Source organism: Pholcus phalangioides, unplaced genomic scaffold, assembly GCF_987345545.1.
Source record: "Pholcus phalangioides strain wild (caught in Gottingen) unplaced genomic scaffold, Ppha-v1.0 ptg000017l_1, whole genome shotgun sequence".
In the NCBI taxonomy this organism is placed as follows: domain Eukaryota; kingdom Metazoa; phylum Arthropoda; class Arachnida; order Araneae; family Pholcidae; genus Pholcus; species Pholcus phalangioides.
The window spans coordinates 8,532,271-8,555,524 of record NW_028301610.1 but is presented as its reverse complement, the minus strand read 5'-3'; the positions used below and the strand labels follow the sequence as shown (position 1 = coordinate 8,555,524).

The 23,254-nt window shown below is 36.0% G+C and overlaps 1 protein-coding gene across 6 annotated transcripts in view; it reads right to left on the bottom strand.

The window, feature by feature from the left end:
- Positions 1–1,756: 1,756 nt before the first annotated feature.
- The window catches only part of LOC149072205 (SEC14-like protein 2), a 48,247-nt gene continuing 26,749 nt past the window's right edge, over positions 1,757–23,254 (bottom strand). For 2 of the 6 annotated variants that reach the window (XM_089246427.1, XM_089246426.1), the window contains exons 2-13: positions 16,235–16,334; positions 13,155–13,230; positions 9,590–9,633; positions 9,361–9,420; positions 8,934–9,024; positions 8,141–8,235; positions 6,364–6,442; positions 6,158–6,238; positions 4,246–4,332; positions 3,967–4,073; positions 3,447–3,762; positions 2,172–2,410 (exon numbers count right to left, since the gene is read on the bottom strand). In XM_089246427.1, coding sequence (XP_089102553.1) covers positions 2,301–2,410; positions 3,447–3,762; positions 3,967–4,073; positions 4,246–4,332; positions 6,158–6,238; positions 6,364–6,442; positions 8,141–8,235; positions 8,934–9,024; positions 9,361–9,420; positions 9,590–9,633; positions 13,155–13,230; positions 16,235–16,291 — 1,203 coding nt within the window. In that variant the 5' untranslated portion in view covers positions 16,292–16,334 and the 3' untranslated portion in view covers positions 2,172–2,300. Of the gene's footprint in view, positions 2,411–3,446; positions 3,763–3,966; positions 4,074–4,245; positions 4,333–6,157; positions 6,239–6,363; positions 6,443–8,140; positions 8,236–8,933; positions 9,025–9,360; positions 9,421–9,589; positions 9,634–13,154; positions 13,231–16,234; positions 16,335–21,178; positions 21,359–23,254 lie in introns of those variants that run through there. The other 4 variants (XM_089246424.1, XM_089246423.1, XM_089246425.1 and 1 more) reach the window with 4 other exon arrangements.

The following is a 23,254-nucleotide window of genomic DNA, read 5'->3' as shown; positions in this document are numbered from 1 at the left end:
ATCTTCTCGTGTTTTTATGGAGGAAATATGGTGAAATAAAAAGAAAAGAATAACCGATTTTGTTTCGTTTTTGAAAGAAAGTGTACATTATTATTTGACGATGAAAAAATCATGTTTCTATATCATAAAGTTGACCATATGGCATAGAGAAAAACACTCTGTCTGAAAAAAAACGAGTTATTTCTAATTTCGAGGAAAAAAAGTTGCCAACTGTTGTCAGAGTTGCTAATAAAATTCCATATAAATACTTACAATAGCGGTAAATGAAGGGCTACTGCAAAGAGCAGGAAATTAAAACGTATCTCACGGGGAGGGAGCACGTTGAACGTGACAAATACGTGAGATGATTATTTATAGTCATAATTACAATTAGTCATAATTACCATGATATAATTTATAACTAGTGGAAAGTAACTTCATCCATGATTCCAGTGAAGATTATAAATTGAAGAAATCTTCTTGAAAAAAAGATATTTAGATGAAAAAATCGCGATGAGAGCAATATTACGGAAAAATACGAGAATGTCTGCTAAAATACGGTTCATACGGTCGCCCTAGATATCATGGATATCAAGAATTTGCATGGTGTGTCTACAGGACCACAACTAGAAAGGTGTACGGACAAGTCTGGTGCCCTGGTCACAGGATCAGAAACGGGGACGTCACCATTTAAATAACCACTCATCTTTTAATCACTCATTCAAAATCACAGGATGGCACCAAAATGTATGCTCATCTTGGCTGACAGAGTATAGAATAGTGGACTCGAGTGACCATAATACTTCAAAAAAACGGGACATCTAAAATACATATTATACTCGATTATAACCGAATTATAGGACATTCTTGTTAAAAAATAATAACTGTCATCAAAAAATCATCTAGCATGAATTTCGTGCAACTATTTCACCGAGACGAAAATGGGGCATCGGAATTGCCAAAACTGGATATTACCGTACATAGCCGGTTTTTTACCAAAATAATGGCCGTAAGATGTGAGAAATACGGGAAGGTCCGTTAAAAATGATGTGCACAGTATATTCTTCTAATTTGTAACTTACTCTTACGAAAAGTTGAAAAGCAAACTAGAATCTGAAGTTGAAAAAAAAAAAATTTTCACTCCGGACGAGCTTTTTTTTAAAGCAAGTTCTAGTTAAAAAGGAGTCAGTACTATAGTGTGTGCTAGTTGACCACTCTATTGTTGTTGGTTCATTAGCTGAATGTTCCGTCTCCGAGCCAATCTGGCATATACAGTACTGTATTTGCTGTTTTTTGAAATGCAATCATAATTATTTTGTGATTCTCCCTATACAGAATGCAACCAATTGGAATGATGAACATCAATGAATCTTAAAATAATTTTTGGCTGAATGAAGCGAGCCATATAGTGATATGGAATGATATGCCAAAGTTTTTTCATATACGTATAATTATATTTTATATTTAAGAAACAAAGCCATAAGGTCTAAGAGGCTAAACGTCTGTCGAACCAGGTGTTAAAAGTATCGACCCCCGGTTCGACAGGTCTGATGGATACAATTCCTGAAAGTAATATGGAAAAATAATCATTCGGTATCTGCTTAAAACCATAGGTCCTGGTCCAATTATTCGTCACGTGCATAAAATTACCCTATTATAACAGAGATTATCAAAATGTATAAAAATTAAATATTCGGGATAACTTTGAAAATTTAGACTAACTCCTAAGCTTTTTGAATGATAATTTGATAAAAGGTAAAAAGACAATACTAGTGAATAAATGAAGTAAAATAATATATTTTATTTCATGAAAAATAATATTTCCAGTATATGTAACTGAAAAAAAAAACAATAGAGAAAAAAAGAACAGAAAAAGTTATTCTACAGGCTTAGAGTAAAATAAACATGTAATACTGGCGAAAACATTGACCCAGTATAAATGGTATATAATAACTCTTGAAAATAAAAATACAGAACAAATAGAGATTCTCAATAACAAAATCCAACACAAGAACGTACGTAAAACAATCCTTTCATTATAAGTGTTAATGAAATGAACACACTCATATAAAAATATCGAATAGGTTCTGCCTTGAATCAAGAAAAATACAGTAGTCATAGAAAAATAGAGTATGATAAATTTTGAAGATATTTGAATTTTTCAAGCACTGCTTCTTTTCAAATATAGTCAGTTTAGTCAAAATTGCATGTTACATGTTCGAGTTGTTGTATAAATGTGCATATTTCGATATATACTGTGAAAGTTACGTCAAAATGGTCGAGAAATGATCATAATAAATGAGCTCTTAACATGAACATCTTCAATTCATTATAAGCTGCTGAGTCTGGATGACGGGTCGAACCACAGACGTCCGGCAAAATACTTCTTTATGGGAAATCCAACTGTAACTGTTATCAAACAGCAAAATATCTAGAAAGAAATAAAATAAAAATTAAATTAGACAGTTTAAGAATTTATGTAAACTTAATAATGTATCAAAATACTAGAGTCGAACCACTGAACCTTCTCTCAATCTTCTTTAAACCAATATCTAACCTACTATGCCAGGGCCTGACTTTGACTCGATGGGGCCCTGGGCAAAAAAGGCATTGCGGGCCCCCTCGAATGTGGTCGAAGAGGTTAGTACGCCAGAAAAAAAATAACTTTTTCCTGTGAAAGACTTGAGTGAATAGATGATTTTATCCTTTTTTAAGAGGACGAATGATCTTTCTCTTGAGATATTGGTTTGATATTACTTATGTTGTAAATGATGATTCAATGCTGTCTCAACATTTGGAAATGTCTTTTAAACCTCTAGCGTTATTTAACATTTGTGGCATTGTGTCATCAACCTGAACCAAGGATGGAAATATTGTTTTAGTTCGTCTGAAAAGTGTTTGCAAGATCAGATGCATAGTTTTTCATTGAAAATATACAGAATCTTCATGAAGATTTGAGGATTTCGTGTTGATCAAGAATGCAAATTTTCTTGTCATAGTTTCATAAATAATTTTACGGTGAAAGAGATTTAAAATTGAGAAATCAAAGAAAAGATTGTGACACAATGAAACATATTTTTGTCGCGGAGTTAATACCGCAATAAGTGCATTATACATAGTGTGTAAAGTCTATTACTGATTGGTACGCGTATAATACTAAAATTGATATTTAATAGAATTTGCTAATAATGGGAACTTTAGAAATAATATGTGTTTGAGGAAAAATTCTTGGATTTTTAAAAATTTTACCAAATAGAATTTATAAAAACTTGAGTAAAATACATACTATTATAAATTTGGTCCCCTACTTAAAACATGGGAGCCCTGAGCCATATTACCCATGAGAAAATCGTTCCTTGTACTATGCACAGTCTAAATAATCGGGTGATTCAATAACCACATTGATGCTCGCGAGCAACATAGGATGATATTTTTATTAGAGCTGAATAGGAAATTGAAAAACTTACATGTTCCTGGACTATCACATTGGTAAATTCCTGTCTCTTTCTGCATATGTGCTTCCACCCTTTGTTTCGGAATAATCTCCCTTGGTTTTTTTGTTGAATCGTCAGAAGATTCCTTATAATACAAGCCAAATATAATATCACGACTTTCTGTTTCAAACTCCCATTCGATTTGAGATCCTGGTTCTTCAACATCTAAGACTATATTAACGGATGATTTTCGGGCTACCGAGTATTTTTTTACACCCGGTTGATATGCTAAGCGTTGTTCGACACTTCTGAAGTACATTTCTTGTGGAACTGGACGTCCATGTCGAACCTACCCAACGAGAAGAAAAAAAATGGTACTTTTTTTTTCTGGTACCTTATAGGAACCTCAGAGAAACAGAATAACAGAAGACTATATTTTGTCATGGAAAAGACCATTTCATTAGTCAGTCTATAATGGAGAGTATTATCCGATAATCGTGATCAATTTTGTACATGTGAATGCTACTTGATGAAGAGCAATTAAACCACTCACGAATGAGGGACAAAGAGGATTTCCATCTCGATCAACTTTCCTACCACCCAGAAATGCCGGCAAGACATTAGGATCCATCAGTTTTTTGAGTTCTTCTTGATATCCATCTGTGTTTAAGAAACAAAACAGTAGACTATATTGAAAAAAGATGTATGTCTAACAAAGATGTTGAAATACGAAAAATCGCAATAGTTATATTTACAAGTATTATTTAAACACGCTCAAAAAAAAAATAACTCGCATTATAACTAGAATCCGGAAATTTCAATATGAACTCACCTCTTCCAAATATCTTGATCTTTCTTACAGTATTCACATGCAATAATGGCTTGACGACAGCGAATAGGATAGTGAAATATATAGAAGCTGAAATGAATGAAATATATATTTTTTCTTTAATACAAATACAAACGCAGTCAAAATGCCCAACGAAGTGGCTGAAAGAAAAAAATACCTATAAAAATATAGATGTCAAATACAACCAAAATACAGCAACCTAATATAAAAGCATATATCACGAAATAAAAAATTAATAATTAATACTATATATTATACACTACCGATAAAAAGGATTATGGTTGTCATATCCAAGTATGGATAGCTTCTCGATTTATCCCACTATGCTTATCGTACTTCTCTTTAAACGTGTCAATTGTGTTCTACATATTGGAGAAAAACTCCATGCAACATCACAACCTAGAGTTGTCCCTCACTAAACGATACTGGTGTCCCCTTATCGAAGCGTTTGGTTGATGGTGTATTAATAACTCATGGTCCATCCTATCGTTTGAAAATTTTAAACACTTCGATCATATACCCGACACCTGCGTTCCTCTAATGTAAACATATTCCAGAAATCAAGTCTGTCTTCATAGCTCAAGCCCTACGGGCCAACAAGAGCAAGCGTATATTTTCTCTGCACCCTTTCAAAAAAGTCTATGTCCCTCTGTGGATATTTTCTCCAAAACCTTACAGCATACTCCAGTCCAGGACGGACAAGGCCTCGGGAAAGCGGAAGAATGACTGGGAAAACGCGAAGAGACCTTTTTAAGAATAAAAAACAGCATTCTATTCGATTTTTCTCACCACCGCTGAACAATGTTCCGAAAACCTAAGCCACTCGTCAATGAGAATTCCCAAATCCGTGACCCTAATTGCATCCGGGATAGTGATACCATTCAACTCGTAAGAGAACCGTGGGCTGTTCGAACTAAAATGAGCGACCATGCACTTGTCAATACTAAACGTCATGCTCCATTCTTTTGCCCATGCTGCAACACTATTTAAGTTGGTCTGGAACAACTCCTTATCGCTTTGATTCCCGATTACCCCCAATTAGCTTCACGTCATCTGCGAATGTGCTAACAATCCCATCGATACCCTGATCGAGTTTATCGATGAAAAGTGGAAAAAGTATGGGCCCAAGGGCACTTCTTTTGGAGACTCCACTCTTTACACCTATCGCATCGGAAAACTCCTCGTTCACCATAAGTCGTTGTGACCTATCGCTCAACCACGATTCTATCCAGTTCAACAAGTTGCCCGAATCCCAATCCCATGTCAACTCTTCAAGAATTTACCACGTTGGACCCGATCGAATGCCTTCTGGAAAACAAAGTAAACAACATCGACGTTTTTATTTTTCCCCCAAAGCCTTAGTCACGTGAGCATAGAAGCAAAGAAGGACACATGACTTCCCCTTCCTGAACCCATGATAGTTTTCTGACAGTATGTTATTCTCATCTATCCACCCATTGCCTTTTGATAATTTCCAAAATTTTCGAGAGGGAGCTCGTCAAACACACTGGAAGATAATTCAACAGGATTTTTCCACTAACTTTTTTAAATATCGGTACCACATTAGCAATCTCCTAATTCCCTGGGACGATATCCTCAGCAACACTACTTCTGTAAATCTGTGCAACTGGCCTCAACAGTTCATTAGCACATTCCCTAAGGACTCTAAGATAAATAGCATCTCTGTCCTGGTCAAAAAAATTGACTCTATTTCCGAGGACGGGAATAGAATTTGCACTCAGAGTACTTTACCTTTTCAACTTGATCCTTCGTTTTTTAACCAAAACTCTATAATAACCGTAACACCAAATTTTTTTTGAGACATACAAAATTGCAAATACTAATACGCAACACCCATCAAAATACTTCCGTGAAAAATAGGTTTCACACTTACCATTGATAATGATGGCATATTTCAGTCTTTCTGGAAAATTAGCTTCATATGTCATAAGTATAAGGGCGATGAATTCCAAGCCTAAAAGTGCAAGAATTTGATTGCTTCTTCACAAACATACCCTTTTGGTACATGCACTCATGTATTTAATGAGAACGATAAGAATATAAAAGAGAAATAGTTCTGATATTTAAAAGAATACTCACTTTGTTTATGGGTTGCTTGAGAGAGACTGTATTTTTCGAAATTGAGGATAATATTCCATTTTTCTACGTGTTTTTCAAGCTTTAATAAATTGGAAATAATGAAAGTTTATCAGAACGTATCTGAAATAATGAGTAAATTATATTTAAGAAGTGATCAAAACATCAGATCTGTCCTCTTCCAGGCACGGATACAGGACGATGTGGGGGGTTACTTAGACGGAGTAAAAGGTAGTTCGGCTAAAATACTGGAAAGTATTTTACAGGGCAGAACCAAAATTTCCCATTACTTTTTGCTCTCAGGCTTTTGGATGGATTACCCCCCCCCCCCTCGGATTCACACCTGCCCTAATTCCAACGTCACTAAGTCCGTTTGTGATGTACGGTACGATAAAATTATACGAAAGAATTGTATATAAAATGTATGTTTTCTAAATTTATTGGGCTACACGTGGTCCTTTAACACGTTGAATGCCGTGGCGGTTGTTAAATAGCTGACAGTACAGAGTAGTTATCTGTTTTCAACGCCTCACCTAATCGAAACAAGCATAATAAACTCACTGCAGAAGAAAATATCTTCCCCCTCTTAGGCCTGGATTACATTATAAAAGTTTGATAAAGGATCTTTTATAAAACTTAGAAACAACCAATAAGCCTTTTGTTACATGTGCTCAAATGTAACTGATACGCTTATTGGTTGCATTTTTCAAGTTGTTTCGAAGAACTTTTATCAAACTTTTATAGTGTAATCCCGGTCTTTTAGTACTAGAGCAAAAATTCTAACAATAGACACTAATGATCCCATTTTTGACAACAACTTCAAGAGTTTGACCATATCCAGTCAAAAACCACAAAACTTGCTCGGAATATCACGTGTTTTGTAAAAATCCCAGGTAACGTCCCTCAACGCTAATACCTATTTTCACATAATTGCCGGCCAAGTGCATCCATTTGAGGCTACACTCGTTCTGGATACAGACGACCACTTTCACAGCACACTCTATCACAATGCTCGACTGGTGCTCATTGACTATGCGGTAACACAATTCTGAATTTCGATGGCTGGCTCAGTTACTTGATCACAGTCCTTTTCAGCTTTTGTAAAAAGCTGTGTAAACACCCACTCAATGTTTAGAAACGCCACCAGGGCAGTAACTAGGATTTTTGCCGCCCCCCACAATTTCAAGTTCCATAATTCTATAACGGTGTTCTTTGTTCCCATCTAAAACTGCTTTCCCCAGATTTTGTCGCCCGGGGCAGTTGCCCCACCCCCCTCAAGTCCCGGCCCTGAAAGCCACCACCAGATCTGATCTGAATGACATAAGAGCTGACATTACGTCTCCATATGCTAATAATCCTCCCCGATATCAATAACTTATCGATTCCCTGTCGAGAAAAATATTGGCTGTTTATAAAAGCTAAGACACGACCGACTCAATTTCATTATGACGACTCTAATATTTTGGCCACTAATGCAGCAGTTATTATTTTTGATAAACAAAAAGGTAATGTAAATGTAATAAGATAATTAAAAATATCTTAATTCTGCAAGAGATGATTTAGTACCAGCTTATTCGCCTGTAGCCGGAAAAAAATTAAGTGTAACAAATTAATTAAGTTAAATAAATAAGTGTCATGATAACATTATATTCTCAATTTGACACGTTTAATCGTATGCGACTTTTTTTTTCAGTATCCTGATTTGCATTACGACTGTTAACCGCACCTGTTAGTTTTTTTATTTAATTATTACTTATTTCTCTAATTTTTTGATACTCACTCTTTCAGATGTTTTTTTCATCTCCTGTGCCGCAGATTCTAATATTTTTACCACCGTTTTAAGAGCGTCTCTCTTTGATGTCGATTTGAGCAAGCCTGCAAAAATAAATAGTATCAGTTTAATTATAATCACCCTGTATGTGAAACCTTCTGTGATTCATAGACTTCGAAACAATTTCTAACCACTGATTTCGCATTCAATAGGTTCAGCGATACCAGTCAAGAGCTACGATGAGCGTTGAAGACCGATATTTGCTGAGTGCGAAGGAATTCGATCCAGTACTCAGCCCGGCTGAGGTCTTCCCTACTGAAGCCAACGAATATGAGAGATATCATTGGTTACGGTGCGAAAAAATCCAGATGAAAATCATCTGTAAACAGGGCATCTAATCATTTGTGTACCAGGTCATCTCGTGTCAAAGTCCATTCTTTTCACTGGATGAGTTTAGGTTTAGTTTTAGTAGGATGAGGGACGGTAAAAAGATGATATGATTTGGAGAAAAACTGTGAAATTCGTCATTATCAATCAAAAATTATCTAAAAAATTCATTTAAAGGAGACAGCATCTGTGTTTAGGGTGGCATCTCGTTGAGTGTACTCACAGACCTTCATATCTTCCACTTGGAACTGTGGCTGCTGAGGATTGACTAATTTCTTGATATCTCACACACACTGCGTGTTATTTAAAGCTCATCGGCCAAAACCTTTTTTTAGAAGTGGCAAACATAGTGTGTTGAATTAAAAATTATCAATTTGTAATGCTTTATTAAAAAATAAATGTTTCTCTCAGTTACCTTTCAAGTCCATGCTCCCAACGTCCAAATATAGTGACGGACAGTCGTCAATATCATTTCCAAGTGTACTGAATGGAAAATAAGACGCAACCTAAAAAATAACATTCCGGAGAATTATTCTTGATTCATATGTCATTCGAATAAGAGTTAGAATGACACTGAAATTTAGTTTCATATTACATTTCAAACGCCAAACGAGATGGCAGCATTAATTTTGTCCTCCTGGAAGCTAATATAATGATTCCAAGTTTCAACAACATTTTAAATAAATTAATGTTTGACTTGTTTTGGAAGCAACTCTTCGTGGCATGTAGCAGCTTAAATTTATTTCTCTGCAGCTACACATCGATTTCTACATCAAAGAAGATAATTGAAAATTTGAAAAAAAAAATCATAAAAAAAAGTAGGAAAAAAATTCAAAAATTACCTTTGGTACAACAAAATTTTTGATATCATCAACATTGTAAGACACTCTCCATTGTAGATGCTGAAAATTAAAAAAAAAATACATTAGTTTCCAACTCCAAATTATTTTTTATTTAAACAAGACATATTATATTAAACAAAGATATATAAAGATCGAGATATTTATATCCACAATTTGCCTTTTCTGCATTTCAAATTTAAAAAAAAAGCATTTAGAGTGTTGCACTCACATTTCTCATCATGGTTTCCGCTTTGTTCACGTTGTAATCTCGCGCTGAAATAAAAAAGATACACAATAAATTTGGCTGCTACGATTCACAGTCGTAGTCAAAATCAATTAATGTTTATTAATGCCAATCACCAGTAAAATTCAGTAGCAGAAAACATAATTGAATAGACGGATGCAGTGCCAAACGCTCCAATCCGACAATTATCATTTTGAGTTTACCAGGCCTCCTCGTAAGTTTGGCTTTTGACAATCAGTAAGATGATGCTCTCCGCTATTCATACTATACAAAGCACAGATACAAGAAGATGAATTTTTGCAAGGGAAATTCTAGACCTCAGCAGGGAAACAGGACAACCATCGTCTTTTAATCCTGTAGCGCAGCGGTTCACAACCGGTGCTCCGCGGAGCCCTTGGGGTTCCTTGTGCACTATACAGGGGCTCCGCGGCCGCTCGAGGAAAATTAAAAAAACCAGTAAAATTAAAAAAATATATATATAAATATTTTTAAACAGTAAAAATAAATCAGTGACTTCGATGAATAATTAAAAAATTTGCCTAATGGGCTCCGCCACACAATTTTTTACTTAAAAGGGCTCCGTGTGTGAGTCAAAAAAGGTTGAGTACCGCTGTGTGCTGTAGCATACTGGTCTAGCGCAAAGGCTATATAGCAAGGGCTGTTTCATTCCTTTGAAGTCGATCTTGTCGCTTTTAGCTCAGTGGGCGTGGTTTCGGAGTTGCTGTGTGACGTCACAGATCTCATACTTTTTTAGCAGACGACATCAGTTGCATCGGCACACAAACGAGCTGTATTGACATGGCTTATTGTAAATTTTAGTTGCTTATTTTACTGTTTTGAGTGAGTGATCTCTTGTTTATGGTGTTGTTTTAGTGTCACAGGTATGCGCGTGTGGTATTTTCATGATGTTTTTATAATCTATGAGCTTAGAAATGGATTAAATCCAAGAAATATTCGGTAAGTTATAATGTCTTTGACATACACATTCAAAATAATAATTACCTTCAAATATTGTTTTCTGTTTTATTTTTTTTTAAATATTTACTTCCCATGTTTTTATGTTGCAGTTGTGTTGGTCATAACGAAGTCAACACCTCTAAAAGCTACACATAATTCCAACGAAAACAAAAACATAATACAAAAAAAAGTTCAAAATATAATTGAAATTATTTGTCTCGAGTTGGTTTTCAATCAACTCAATAAAAACTAACTAACGTACGTGATTCAACTGAAATGGATCCGAGAAAAATATTCCTAGTGTCAAAGTAACCTCATAAGCAAATGCAAAATTTCTTATTTTAAATGTACAAGTGGTTGAACGAAGCTAGCCAATAAACATACAAAATTACAGATACTAATGACAATAATCGAAAAGATAATTTTGGAAGTAATTCAGTAAAATGGGCAGTACAGCGATCGCAAACTATTGCAATTAACAAGGTAACAAAGCGGGCGCACCGCACTTGGTTCTGCCAGAGCAATGACGTTACGCATGCCGTCAGCTACGTCATGAAACAGTCCTTGTTATATAGCCCTGGAACTTGACTGAGTTTCGAGGGGATTGTGGTTCAATTCTTAGCAGAGGCCTGTAGAAGTTTCCTTTCAAAAATTCATCTCCACATCGCATCCAGTTATTTATGCTTTGTATGAGTGCGGAGAATGATATAAACTTTCTTTGCATGTTGCTATCTGGGGGTTATTTCTGGTCATAGCTTATTAGAGGACATTCAAGTGTTACGCCAGCATCGATGGGGGGAAGGGTTTCGGGTTTGATGACTTTTGATGACGGGGGGAGGAGGGTTTGAATGATGCTTACGTCATCAACCACCCTTTATAAAAATATGAAATATTCTTAATGGCAACTTACTTGGTATGCCAAAAACGAAAAAAAACCTTTCTCTATAGTTTGCGGGAACCTGAACTAACATTTTCCCTATTGATGTCCCCCACAGAGCCACTTTAGTGATCTCTGAATGTTCCGTGGATTTTTCAAGTGATCTGGAAATGCGTCCGGTCCGCTGAAGTGCTTTTGAAATGTGTCGCGTGCAGCTTAAGTGCTCTGGAACTGTGCCATGCGTCACTTAAGTGATCCTTAATTATGCCGCGGATCACTTGAGTAATCTGTAAAAGTGCCACGGGTAGCTTGGGTGATGTTGAACTGCACTGGGGCCGCTCCGGAATATGCTCCAGAATTGCGCCACATGTCACTCAAGAGATCTTTAAATGTGCCACGGACAGCTTAAGTATTCTGGAACTGTGCCGCGGATCACTTGAGTGATCTGCGAATGTACCATGGGCCACTCAAATGCTCTGGAATTGTGCTAATGGTCACTTCAGCGATCTGTAAATGTTCCGCTTGGTTAATTTTTACAAAATTAGGTTTGAGGTGGCGGACCACATCAGATAACCCCGAGGGGCCATATTTGGTCCACGGGCATTGCATATATATGGCTTATAGGGTGGGTCGCAATGAAATTCTAATAGAGGAATTTTGAGTTATATAGCATTCACCTTAGCCTTTAAATAGCATTGGGCGCGGTAGCCCATGTCGATAAGATTACCCTCCTAAAGTACCAAAGGATGTTTAGAGGTGTCGTGAGTTCGATACCCAATTCGTCCTTGTCAGAAACTTTCCTAACACAGGAGCACAACAGAAACGGCGATATGACCACAGAAAAAGATTGCTACCGCAGGGAGTCCCCCATCAAGGGGTTAGCGCACCAACCTCTCGATGTGTATAAAAGAAAAGGCTGCCGTTCGGATTCGGCAATGAATTGTAGATCAAATAGTATTGAAATTGACAGAAATTGATTATAATAACGTATAAACGTATTTCCTTAAGAAATTTTAATTTTTTTGAAATATTTTTTTTTTACATGAAAAAAAAAATTGATCTTGTGGGGTCACACGAGCCTCCATGCCCCCCCCCCTCGCGTACATTTGTGATCTCAATATGCGTTAGGTGGTAGGGTCATTGCTGACAAGGGGGGAGGGGGTCAGCGTTTTGCTGATTTCTGCTGACAAAGGGGGAGGGGATCAAAAATGGCTAAAAATATGCTGACGTAATACTTGAACGACCCCTTAGCTGAGTTGGGATGTTCATTGAACAGTTCCGTTCAGCGTACATAAATATTATGAGGATGGGGAAACATTAGTGCTTCAGTAGTGTAGTGGTCTAACACAGTGTTTCTTAACGACGGGGCGGTGGCTCGGTACCGGACCTTGACATGAGTCAAACCGAGCCGTGAGGGATTTGCTGTTTCATTTCTCCTATTCACTTTCCGTTAGTCGGGTATATACCCTTGCCTTTCACTGACAAAAATAAATCGACCGGGCTGCGGGCTCCGAAAGGGTGAGAGCCACTTTTATAACATACTCGCCAAGCTTGCAACAGTGGTCTAATTTCACGCAGGAGTCCGGCTACAGGATGTAAGGATCACATGGCCCTGATGATAGCATGAGGTGATGTAATAATTTTCTACCTTACGAAACCCGAAGAAAGGTACATTTTTAGAGTTTGTAGTAAAATGTCTCAATTGATAATAAATACCTCTAAGAAATCTCAAGAACATCGAGTCGTCTTTACGGTCTTCTTCTTTGAGCTCATCATGCACCCTTCGTTTCAGCTGCAAAATACATGTTTGCTTCACCATTAGTTAAACAATTTTCGATGTATGTTTATAAATTAATTCATGTTTTGTGGTAATAAGAAGAATTGCATTGAAAAAGCTTAATTAAGTAAAGTTTTCACACAATTTTAAAATATTTAAATTTAAATTATTAGCAAAAATGGATGTTTTTCTTCTATACTGTCACTCAGGAAGCCTGTAAAGACAGAGTTGAAGGTTGACGGGTTTGAGAACTTAAATTTAGAACATCATACTGTCTGTCCTTCAGAAAACGGTAAAGAGAAACCCGATTATAATGAAATGTCATGATCATGAGCAAAAAATAAATAGTAAAACTTGTAATAAACAAGCATCTTTATTTGCCACCTATCTCTCATATTAATATTGACGAAATATTCGAAATGAGGTTACTGGAACTTTGAACGTCGGACAAGTTTCTGGACTTCGAGGTGAAGACGCAGTCACAACAAACATACTGTCCTTAACTAATGATTGAGTAAGATCGCTGAACAATTTTTTCCTTATGATTATTATAAAAAAGAAAGAACACCAAATTTACGGATAAATATGTTTTTATAAAGTTCATTTCGCCCCATCATTTCAATACGAGGAATGTGATATTGGCACTTGAAGTATTTCGTGGTATCACTTGCAACAGAAACTAAATTATTTTGGACATGACATTCAAACTACAAGGCAGTAACGACAGTAACAACAAATGACAATCAAGACCTTACTTTCGCAATGAGAACCCATCACGATCCACATAGAGGTCAAACTTTATAGCATTGAAACGGAAATGCAATAAAATGCATTCCAAACCATCGATAGCGACAAATGAGAGAATAACTAATTACTACTAATATTAGGACGGTACCACAGGATTTTTTCAGGCTTTCTTTTATACTATAGCGCAGGGCCGTTCCATAAATCTCTTTCGGAGTTGGACGGCTACTATATCGGGGAGGGGGATCAAAGTGATAGAACAATCGATTCATGTCGTTTTCTAACATTTCGGGGGAGGGGGGGGGAACCGGAATCCCTAGCCCCTTCTCTCGTTACGTCCTTGTAATATAGGGTGGCGTATTGGATCTATGAATTTGTATTGGCAACCCTGCTTGTGTCCGAATGCTTGATTGTATGCACGCCATGGCTAAATTCTTTGAGAGTCTTGAGATGGGGAATCAGTATACCATAGACCAGTGTTTCCCAAAGTGGGCAATATCGCCCCCCTGGTGGGTGATGGAATGGTCCAAGTGGGCGATAGAACCTGCTGATTTAACATAGGATCCTATGGGTTTACTTGAGTTGGGGGGCGATGAGAGGAAAAAATTTCTGATGAAGGGGGCGATGGAACAGAAAGTTTGGGAGACTATGCCATAGACCATTGGCTGGTGCAGATATTATATAAATCTTCGACTTTTACATAAAAAGTTTCAGACGAAGCAAAAGATGCGGTATGGGGCGCAAGCTGTATGTGTTGGTTTATAAATCCGTAAATTTTTTGAAGATGATTGCACCGATAGATGTCGCCTTCATTTCCCACCCAACTCCGTAATGGAGTAATGAGTAAGAAATTTCCGTATGGCGATATGACTGGAGTTGGTGTGCAGTAAATAATACACACACACACACACAGCCTACAAGAACAATTACATCTTAACTACAGATTAACAGTTACTGCACGTTCAGCATCATCCTATAAAAATAAAATCAGGGACCAAATAATCCAAAACATGAAACTCGCATTCTGCATCAAAATCTTTGTCTTGTCTGAGTCTTCACATGTAAAAGTCGATTATTTTCACAATATCTGCATCTGTACCAGCCAATGGCCCATGCTAAACCAATTTCTTAACTTCCAATTCTTACTGCATATGAATATACCGCTCATGCTCACACATAGCATTTCCATTTCCAATTGGTAGATACAGTACAATCCACCATTTTTAGCATTTCTGGTACCGATTGAATCTTTCATCATTAATGGACCATGTACCGCATACAGGAATTAAATCACTGCCATTTTTGGAGATTCATTTTTCAGTTGGCGTGATCTATCGTCCTCAGGCGTAAATAGAGTCTGTCATAGAATAATTGCCTTTTTATTCCCGAGGAATTTCCACACGGCAAGGATTGCACTCAATTAAGGTCTCCATCACTTTCTATCTTATGTAAGAATGGATAGTTTCGAAATAGGTTTCTTCTTCCACCTCAAGCAGAAGCCCAATTTGAACTTTCCATCTTGAGATGAAACTTCAAAATCATAAGATATCAAGTTCTTTCGTTTTCTTCGATTATCGTACAGAAAACAATTGAGATTTTCGCCAGCCTTTTTCAAGGCTAATAAAATAAATATAAACGTATGTATATGGATACATAATGTTTGCGAAACACTAGGAAACATTATATCAATCGCGTATTTTTATCACAGTTTTTTTTTGTAAGCATCACACGATTCTTAATTGATGATGGATGGTCATTTTGTAACAGAAAAACTACTGGCCTACTGTCCACGTATCCCTTGAACTACTACAAGATATGATACAAGATATTTGATGATTTCATATCAGTAAATAGAAATATGGCTGAGGAAAATCTTTTTCTATTACAATTATGGTTTTTTACGCTCTTAAGACTCATCACTCGACTACAGTGTTATCTTGACCTTGATTGAGTTCAATTAAATCCAAAGTCATTGACACATTGTTAAGGACGTTAAACTAGCCTTGAATAGTCTCGTGTTACTTTGTTTGGTGGAACTGCGGTGAACTCTTTATGAAAAGAAATCATCAGATTATTTTTGAAATTTTGATAAGTTATGTAACACCATTTAATTCTTCATTCGCGAGAAAAAAAAACTTCGATTCTGAACACCGTGAATGTAACTGATGAAATAATAACACTTAATAAACGCAATCAACTGATTATAGTAATTATTCGACTTTCAAATGTAAATTAGTGATTGCTTAATGTTAATGAATATGGATATCTGACTTACCTCGTCAAGAGCCGAAAGCTGTTCCATAGTAAGATCGTTAGTCAAATCGATCCCCATTCCCAGTTGTTCGTGCGATACTTTCTAAAATTCACGTATTCGCCTAGTTATACACAAGAAATTGTTTTGTTAGTAAATGAAAAAATTGCATTAGAAATAAAATATAATTTGATATTCCCACATGCATAAAATCAGAATAAATGCAGATTATATGATTTTATTCCTTTGAAATTCAAATGATATTGCAACAAATGCCTGCCCGACGAACGTGCTGTTATTATAACAATCTTCAGTTCCAGAAAATTGTTTTTCGAATTATGGTTTGTGCATTAAAGTGGTTGAGAGCCGCGAGGGATCTACTTTGAATTTTGTAGTTCCAAACATATTCAATGGGGCAGTTTATAGTTATTTATTCACCTATGACAACGTTAAGTGTATGTGGTGCAAGAACGAGCTTCGATGGTAATATTCTTTTACCAAAATGAGTTTTCTGCGCAAAACTTTCAATTCTTTGGAACACCAGTGGATGTTGGATGGTGCTCGCAGCCGATTACCTTAAATAGCCCCTAAAGTCATATTCAAAAATGAGTCATCAGCCGACTAATCAAATGTTTCTTCTGCCACGTCCCCAGACGTTAATCGATGCAATTTTTATTACCAGGTAATCTGAAAGACTTGGTCTGCAGAGGAGTTTAACATTAGACTATAGTCATGCCTCACATCCTGGAACCTTTGGTGCGCCCCCAGACCAGACTTTCCACTGGCCCCTTTATAGTTAATTTATAGCGTGAAAAAACAAAACAAAAAGAAATTATGAGAATTGTCCGGGGTCCTGCCAGCCCCACACTTGTAGGAGCCATGACTATAAGCAATTACAAACAAGATTCGAAAAAATATCGTTGTAGAGGAATTTATCGTTGCATCGAGTATCGTTGTAAGCGAGGTTTCACTGAAGAAAAGAGAAGAAAATTCTAAAGACATGGCCAAAAAAAGAGCTCGTAGATGGCGTACAACAAACATTTCTCATACGTTCGACCTCTCTAAGGTCAAGCAACGTTCAACAGAGCAAAACTTGATTTAATAGTTAAGGAAAATATCCTGTACTAAATGAAAACTCAACGATGGTGCAATAATATTTGATCCATGAGCTATAGTAGGAAAATCATTAGAAAAAAAGTGACATCCACGAAAAAGCAACTTCGAAATAAAAAATGATATGAGCCCGAAATTGATGATATTTTGGCATCGAATCGCATTGAAGTTAATTTTCTGAATACCTCCGACCTTCAAAAAATGACCTTAAAATTACCATATGTTTTATACTAATTTTTTAAATACATAATTGGATGTTTAAAATTTTCCATTATCCTTATTGCATTTAAAGGAAACGAAACATCGATGATAAATTTTGTAGTTTTACATTAATGAAATTGATTGACTTACTGTAACTTCCTTGATTACGCGGAAACAAGGATTCACTGTTCAATTAATTATGCATATAAAAAATACAGGAAAAAAAAATCATTGTTTAAGGAAACGTCGTTTTGAGGTTTACGAATTTCCGTATTTCATTTTGGATGGTAATATACCGGACTTATATAATTGATGAAATCACAGGCTGATGGAATCACCTGTTCGAAAAGAGGTCACTTTCTTTTTAGTGCTTTTGCTATTTTTAGGTTGACTAGTGTATTTAGATCTGTCAATGAATTTCCTTGATGGAGTCCGTCTTATCCACAGGTTTCTCATGACCTCCATATTGAAACGGGAAAAATATCATGTCCTCACGTGGTCAATACAAATGCAAAGGCCACATTACACAAAATACCCAACGAAGTGGCTGGAAAGAAATGCCCATTGAAGAATATGGATGTAAAATATAACTAAAATACAACAACCCAAAATAAGAGAAATTACACTATATGTAACACTATTTTTGTTCTTGGTTAGCAGACCACATTTTCCAATGGTTTACGACTAAAATAGGCTGAATGTACAGCAATTTTTTGCTTTAAACTTTGCTTTTGTGGTGAATAGATCGATCTTTGTGAATTAGTCATTTATCACTGGCTGATTGGGTGACCTGAATTGTGTTATTGACAAAAAAAGAACTTTATTGCATTGATAATAATTTAAAAAACTGTATAAATAACTTTTATAATATAAGTCACGTATCTCGACATTTAACAGAATATAAAATTTGAGTTAAAATAAAATTTTAAATTTAAAAAATAATGAGAGACTTTCTCCATCTTTGTTCCCATATACACTTCATGTTCGTCTTTTTTGCTTTAAAGGGGTTTTTTCCAGTTATTCTCAGTTTTAGTCCAGTATCAGAGACTTCACTAAAGCTTCTTCCAAAAGAAAAGTTTTCATTTGTGCTATAGTGGAATTTTGAACTTTTTCCGGCTATTTTTCCTATCCAAGATGATTATAATTTGAAAAGATTCTTCAAAATATTCCCATTCGTATACTCAATGACTATGATTTTTAGTTTAATGCAAAAATGACTCAAGGATTCGATGATTCTCCGTGATTTCGTTAAGTTAAACAACATATACTCGATGTAAAGCTTATCTTAATAAGCTAAAATTACATATATATGGGAACAATTTCCATTGTTGAGAACTTCAATGTGATTTGTTAAAAGACTACAATCACGGGAACTTATTTGGGCTTTCCTCCAGAAGCGCATATCCTCCTTAAAATTACATAGCCTTTTTTCCCCGCCATTGTTTCCCAACATACGTGATTTTTCAAACTAAATTGCTAAACGACAACTAGAAAATATTAATAAGTCATACAGCGCGTGTCTTAATTGACCAAATGGTTTCTTTCAAGAGTTCTTACTAATTTTATTGATTTTGGAGCTTTTTGGGACCAGCGCGCGCAAACATTTTGCAAGTCCTACGTATTGATAATTCACACATCGTGAATTGATTTAACCCTCTCAGTGTCATTGACATGATATCTCGCCTCCTTAAAAAGCCTATTATTTTAGCATCGACAAAGCCCGGATATTTTGTAAAGTTGAGAAATCAACTTTACAAAAACACTTTTCACAATACCTCTTACTTTGCACGTGCTGAAAATCGGAAGAAAGCCTAGTTCATTAAAAAAGATATGGCATTTACAAGGGGTTTAGTGATTTCTGCCGCGAAAGGGTTAATGAATAACTTCATACTCTATATTCGTATGCATCAGAAAATTTTCTGACCGTGTAGTAAAGTCATCAAACTCAGTTAGTTCAAGCTTTGTTCGTACTCAGATAAAATGAACCATATCTATAGATTAGTCAAACACACTTTACAAGGTCTTCACGACCATCTTCAGCAGCAGTGACATATGTATATCGATAAAAACAAGTTTCTTATTGTTTACTTCAACGTTATAGGCACTAGAGCGTAACCATAAATGATCCGCGGGCCAAAAGTGTTCCTCAAAGTCATCTGATTAGACCCGTGATCTCAAACCTAGTTTTGTAAAAAATGAACGGAAGCGGGAATATTTACAGATCACATAAGGGGAGTCGTGTCTTAAGCGATCCGTAAACATGACTCTACTCCCTTAAGTGATCTGTAAATGTGCCCGCTTAGTTACAGGTTACTCAAGTGATCTGTAAACGAGTGGCTAGAGGCACTGTTTCATAGCACTTAAGCTACCTGTGGTATATTTGTAGATCACTTAAGTGACCCGCGGCACATCTACAAATCACTCAAGTGATCCGTGACATATTTATAGATCACTTAAGTCACGTATGCACAGCTCCAGATCACTCTAGCCACCCACGGAACATTTCCACATGACTTAAGTGACCCGCGGTACATTCCAAGATCACTTAGTGGCCCGCGAGACTCTTTCAAACCAATAAAGTGGCCCGCGAGACGTTTTCAAACCAATAAAGTGGCCCGCACTCTTCTAAAGGTTGAGTACCCTTGCACTGGAGCTTGAGTACGTGAAGCATGTGACTGTAGGACCTCATTTCCGAAGGAGGTGAATGAAACAGCATATAGGTTAAAAAAGTGATCGCGAATCGTGTTACATAAAGAAGAATTAACACAAGCCTACAGCTATTTTTCGTTCTGACGTCTTTGAGAGAAACGTGTTTTCATTCACGTTTTCCATAAAATCCATAAAATAATAAATGGTAACGATCGGGTGAATGATTCGGGAGAAAAGCGAAGAGCCATTGCCATTATACCAGGCACTGAAGAAGTTCCGCCACCATTTGAATTCGGTTGTGAACTGCAAGTCGTGGTCTAACCATCCATAGAGCATAATCACCAATATCTTCAATAAATTCCAATTGTTTTTTAATGATATGCCATTTTAATGTTGAAATCTAAGAGAAAATTATACCATAATCTCCATTTGAATTTAGTGGGTGAATTTAACCCTCTCTGTCCGGCATATATTTGAATATGCATGGTCAAAAACACTAACGAATTTCTTTTCCCAATATTTTTGGTAGTTTAGGAAGTATATCTTTTAGTGTCACTCTATTACAAAATTCAAGGTAACAACTATTCAACTTTGATAATCAATATTTCATCTGTTTATAAAAATTTTTTTAACAATATTTCATCTGTTATTAAAATTCCAAAAAAATTGAGGACAAAACGGTAAACCTGACAAATAAAATGAAACAAAGATATGGGATCTAATAAACGTGAGATGATATAATTTCTGCCAAATTACCATAACACACGGCTTCATATTATGAAAACGCAGACATTAATGAATATTACAAATTCAAATAAGTATCGCTGAAAAAACGGGACAAATTCAAAAAAATATCGAAACTACGAAAATTACAGGAATGTCCCGTAATACGGGACACAAGCGGTCCGTCAAATTGTTTCCAGACATTTTTTTCTGGTCCTTGTTTTCAGGAAGGTTGAGAAACACTGCACAGGCTTAAATATTGATATGAATAATATGACGTACCTTTTGATGATTACATTATCAATTATGATTCCCGGGGAAAAAAAAGAGATAGTGAAATCTTTAAAACGAAACCAAAACATTAGAGAAAGTTTCTTTCACGCAATCTAAGGTTCACTGTTAATGATATTGCGGAAGGCTCTAGATCTCCATGTTGCATAGCGATGCATTTTACGCTACTGTGACGAAAAGTAGAAAAAGAAAACCGAAAAAACTAGGTCTATATATCATTACTGGGACAACTAGGACAGAGATACCGGCAAAACTTGTTTGGTACGCAAATAAGCGTTAGATACTTTGTTGAAGTAAAGCTGAATTATAGGGGAAATTCGAGAAATAATTTTACTTGATTCAATTGTTCAAAATCAAAACTAATAAAAGCATTGTTGATAAATTTTATTTTCCGTATAATTGTTCAACTTCGCTATTGCTATCTAAAGGCAAATATTGCAGCACGATTGTGAATGATGATGTTTAAATAAAAATCCTGTTTTTAGATGTCTACACAAACCATATGAATTGAACACTTATACGCGATGCAAATGCCATGTTTGCATACCAAATATTCAAATATACGTTGACATTGTTCAACTGCAATCGTACGTGTTAGAAAATCTGTTTTACAGCAGATGTGTTACAGCAGCGTTTCTCAACCTTTATACCTTTCCAACCCCATATCTTTCTGAACCTAAGGACCAGTAAAATGTCTGAAACAATTCGACGGACTACTTGTGTCCCGTATTACGGGGCATTCCTGAATTTTTAGTTGCAAAATCGTGAATAAATATCGTTTTTATAACTTATGGTAATTATAGCTATAAATACAAATATTCATCTTACATATTAAGTTCAACGTTTTTTCTCCATTTTTTTTTAGTGATTTTAACTATAATAGGGGAATTTTGTCGACTTATGGCAACGTTTTTGATGTCAATTGGCGACGTCCTATATTTAGCCGTGTTTAAAAGATCTCATTTCCCCTTATTTTTCGCAATGAAATATGGTCATCTAGTCATTTGAATGTTTTTTTCGTCAAATAGTTTTTTGCATACAGTGATTTGTCGCAGCCCTTTATTTTTCCACCCTGCACCCATTTTCGCGGTAATTAGTCAGCTTGTCGTAAATTGCATCTTTTGACTACAATTAGTGATATCCCGTATTTAGGATACCAATTTCCAGCTTTTTCCTTGATGGGGGGGGGGGGGTATGGTGAAACCTAATTTTTATTCGAACCTATGTGTATTATTATTAATATCAATTAAAAAAAATGAATAATTTTCATTCAGTTAGAATCGAATTATTAAGCCTGCCTACGGATCACCATAGTCGCGGACAATACCTACAATACATAGTCGCGGATCATACCATAGTCGCGGACAATAGGGTGAGAAACGCTGTACGTCATAGTTTCTTTCGTCTTTAAGAAATTTGTAATTTTCCTTGTCAAAACACTTGCTTTTATCGACGTTCTACAGTTCATCAAAATCATCAAGATAACTAACAACTTTGAATACTTTAATAAAACCTTCCCTAATCTACATGCTAATTGGACGATTACATTGTTGGCAGAATTGTTAAATTAGTAGGAAAGATTGACGACATACACATTTCCTCCACAAATTGATTGTTCGTGTGAGGAACGAATTTGTCCCTCAAAATGGATTTATGAAAAGTTATCTCTCCTTGTGACACGCTATTATCTGATTGACCTTGAAGAATACATAAAATTTATCATTGAAACTTGTATTGTACAATCATCAAACGTTTCCTTGTTCTTTTGTTCTTAATTCATTTTCAAAGGTAATGGATTTTTGAAATACTCAACCGGTGCTCCGTGTGCAACTCCCAGGGGCTCCGCGGCGACTCGAGGAAAATAAAATGAATCGGTAAATTTGATAGATAAGTAAATAAGGGAGGCCTACAAGGTTCTGCCATAAAAATTATGTACATAAAAATTATATACTCAAAAGGGCTCCGCGGGTCAAAAAAGGTTGAGAACCGCTGCCATATAAGGATGTGACAAATCATGCATAAATTCACTCGAAGTACCTGCATTGGCATATTTACCGGGGGGGGGGG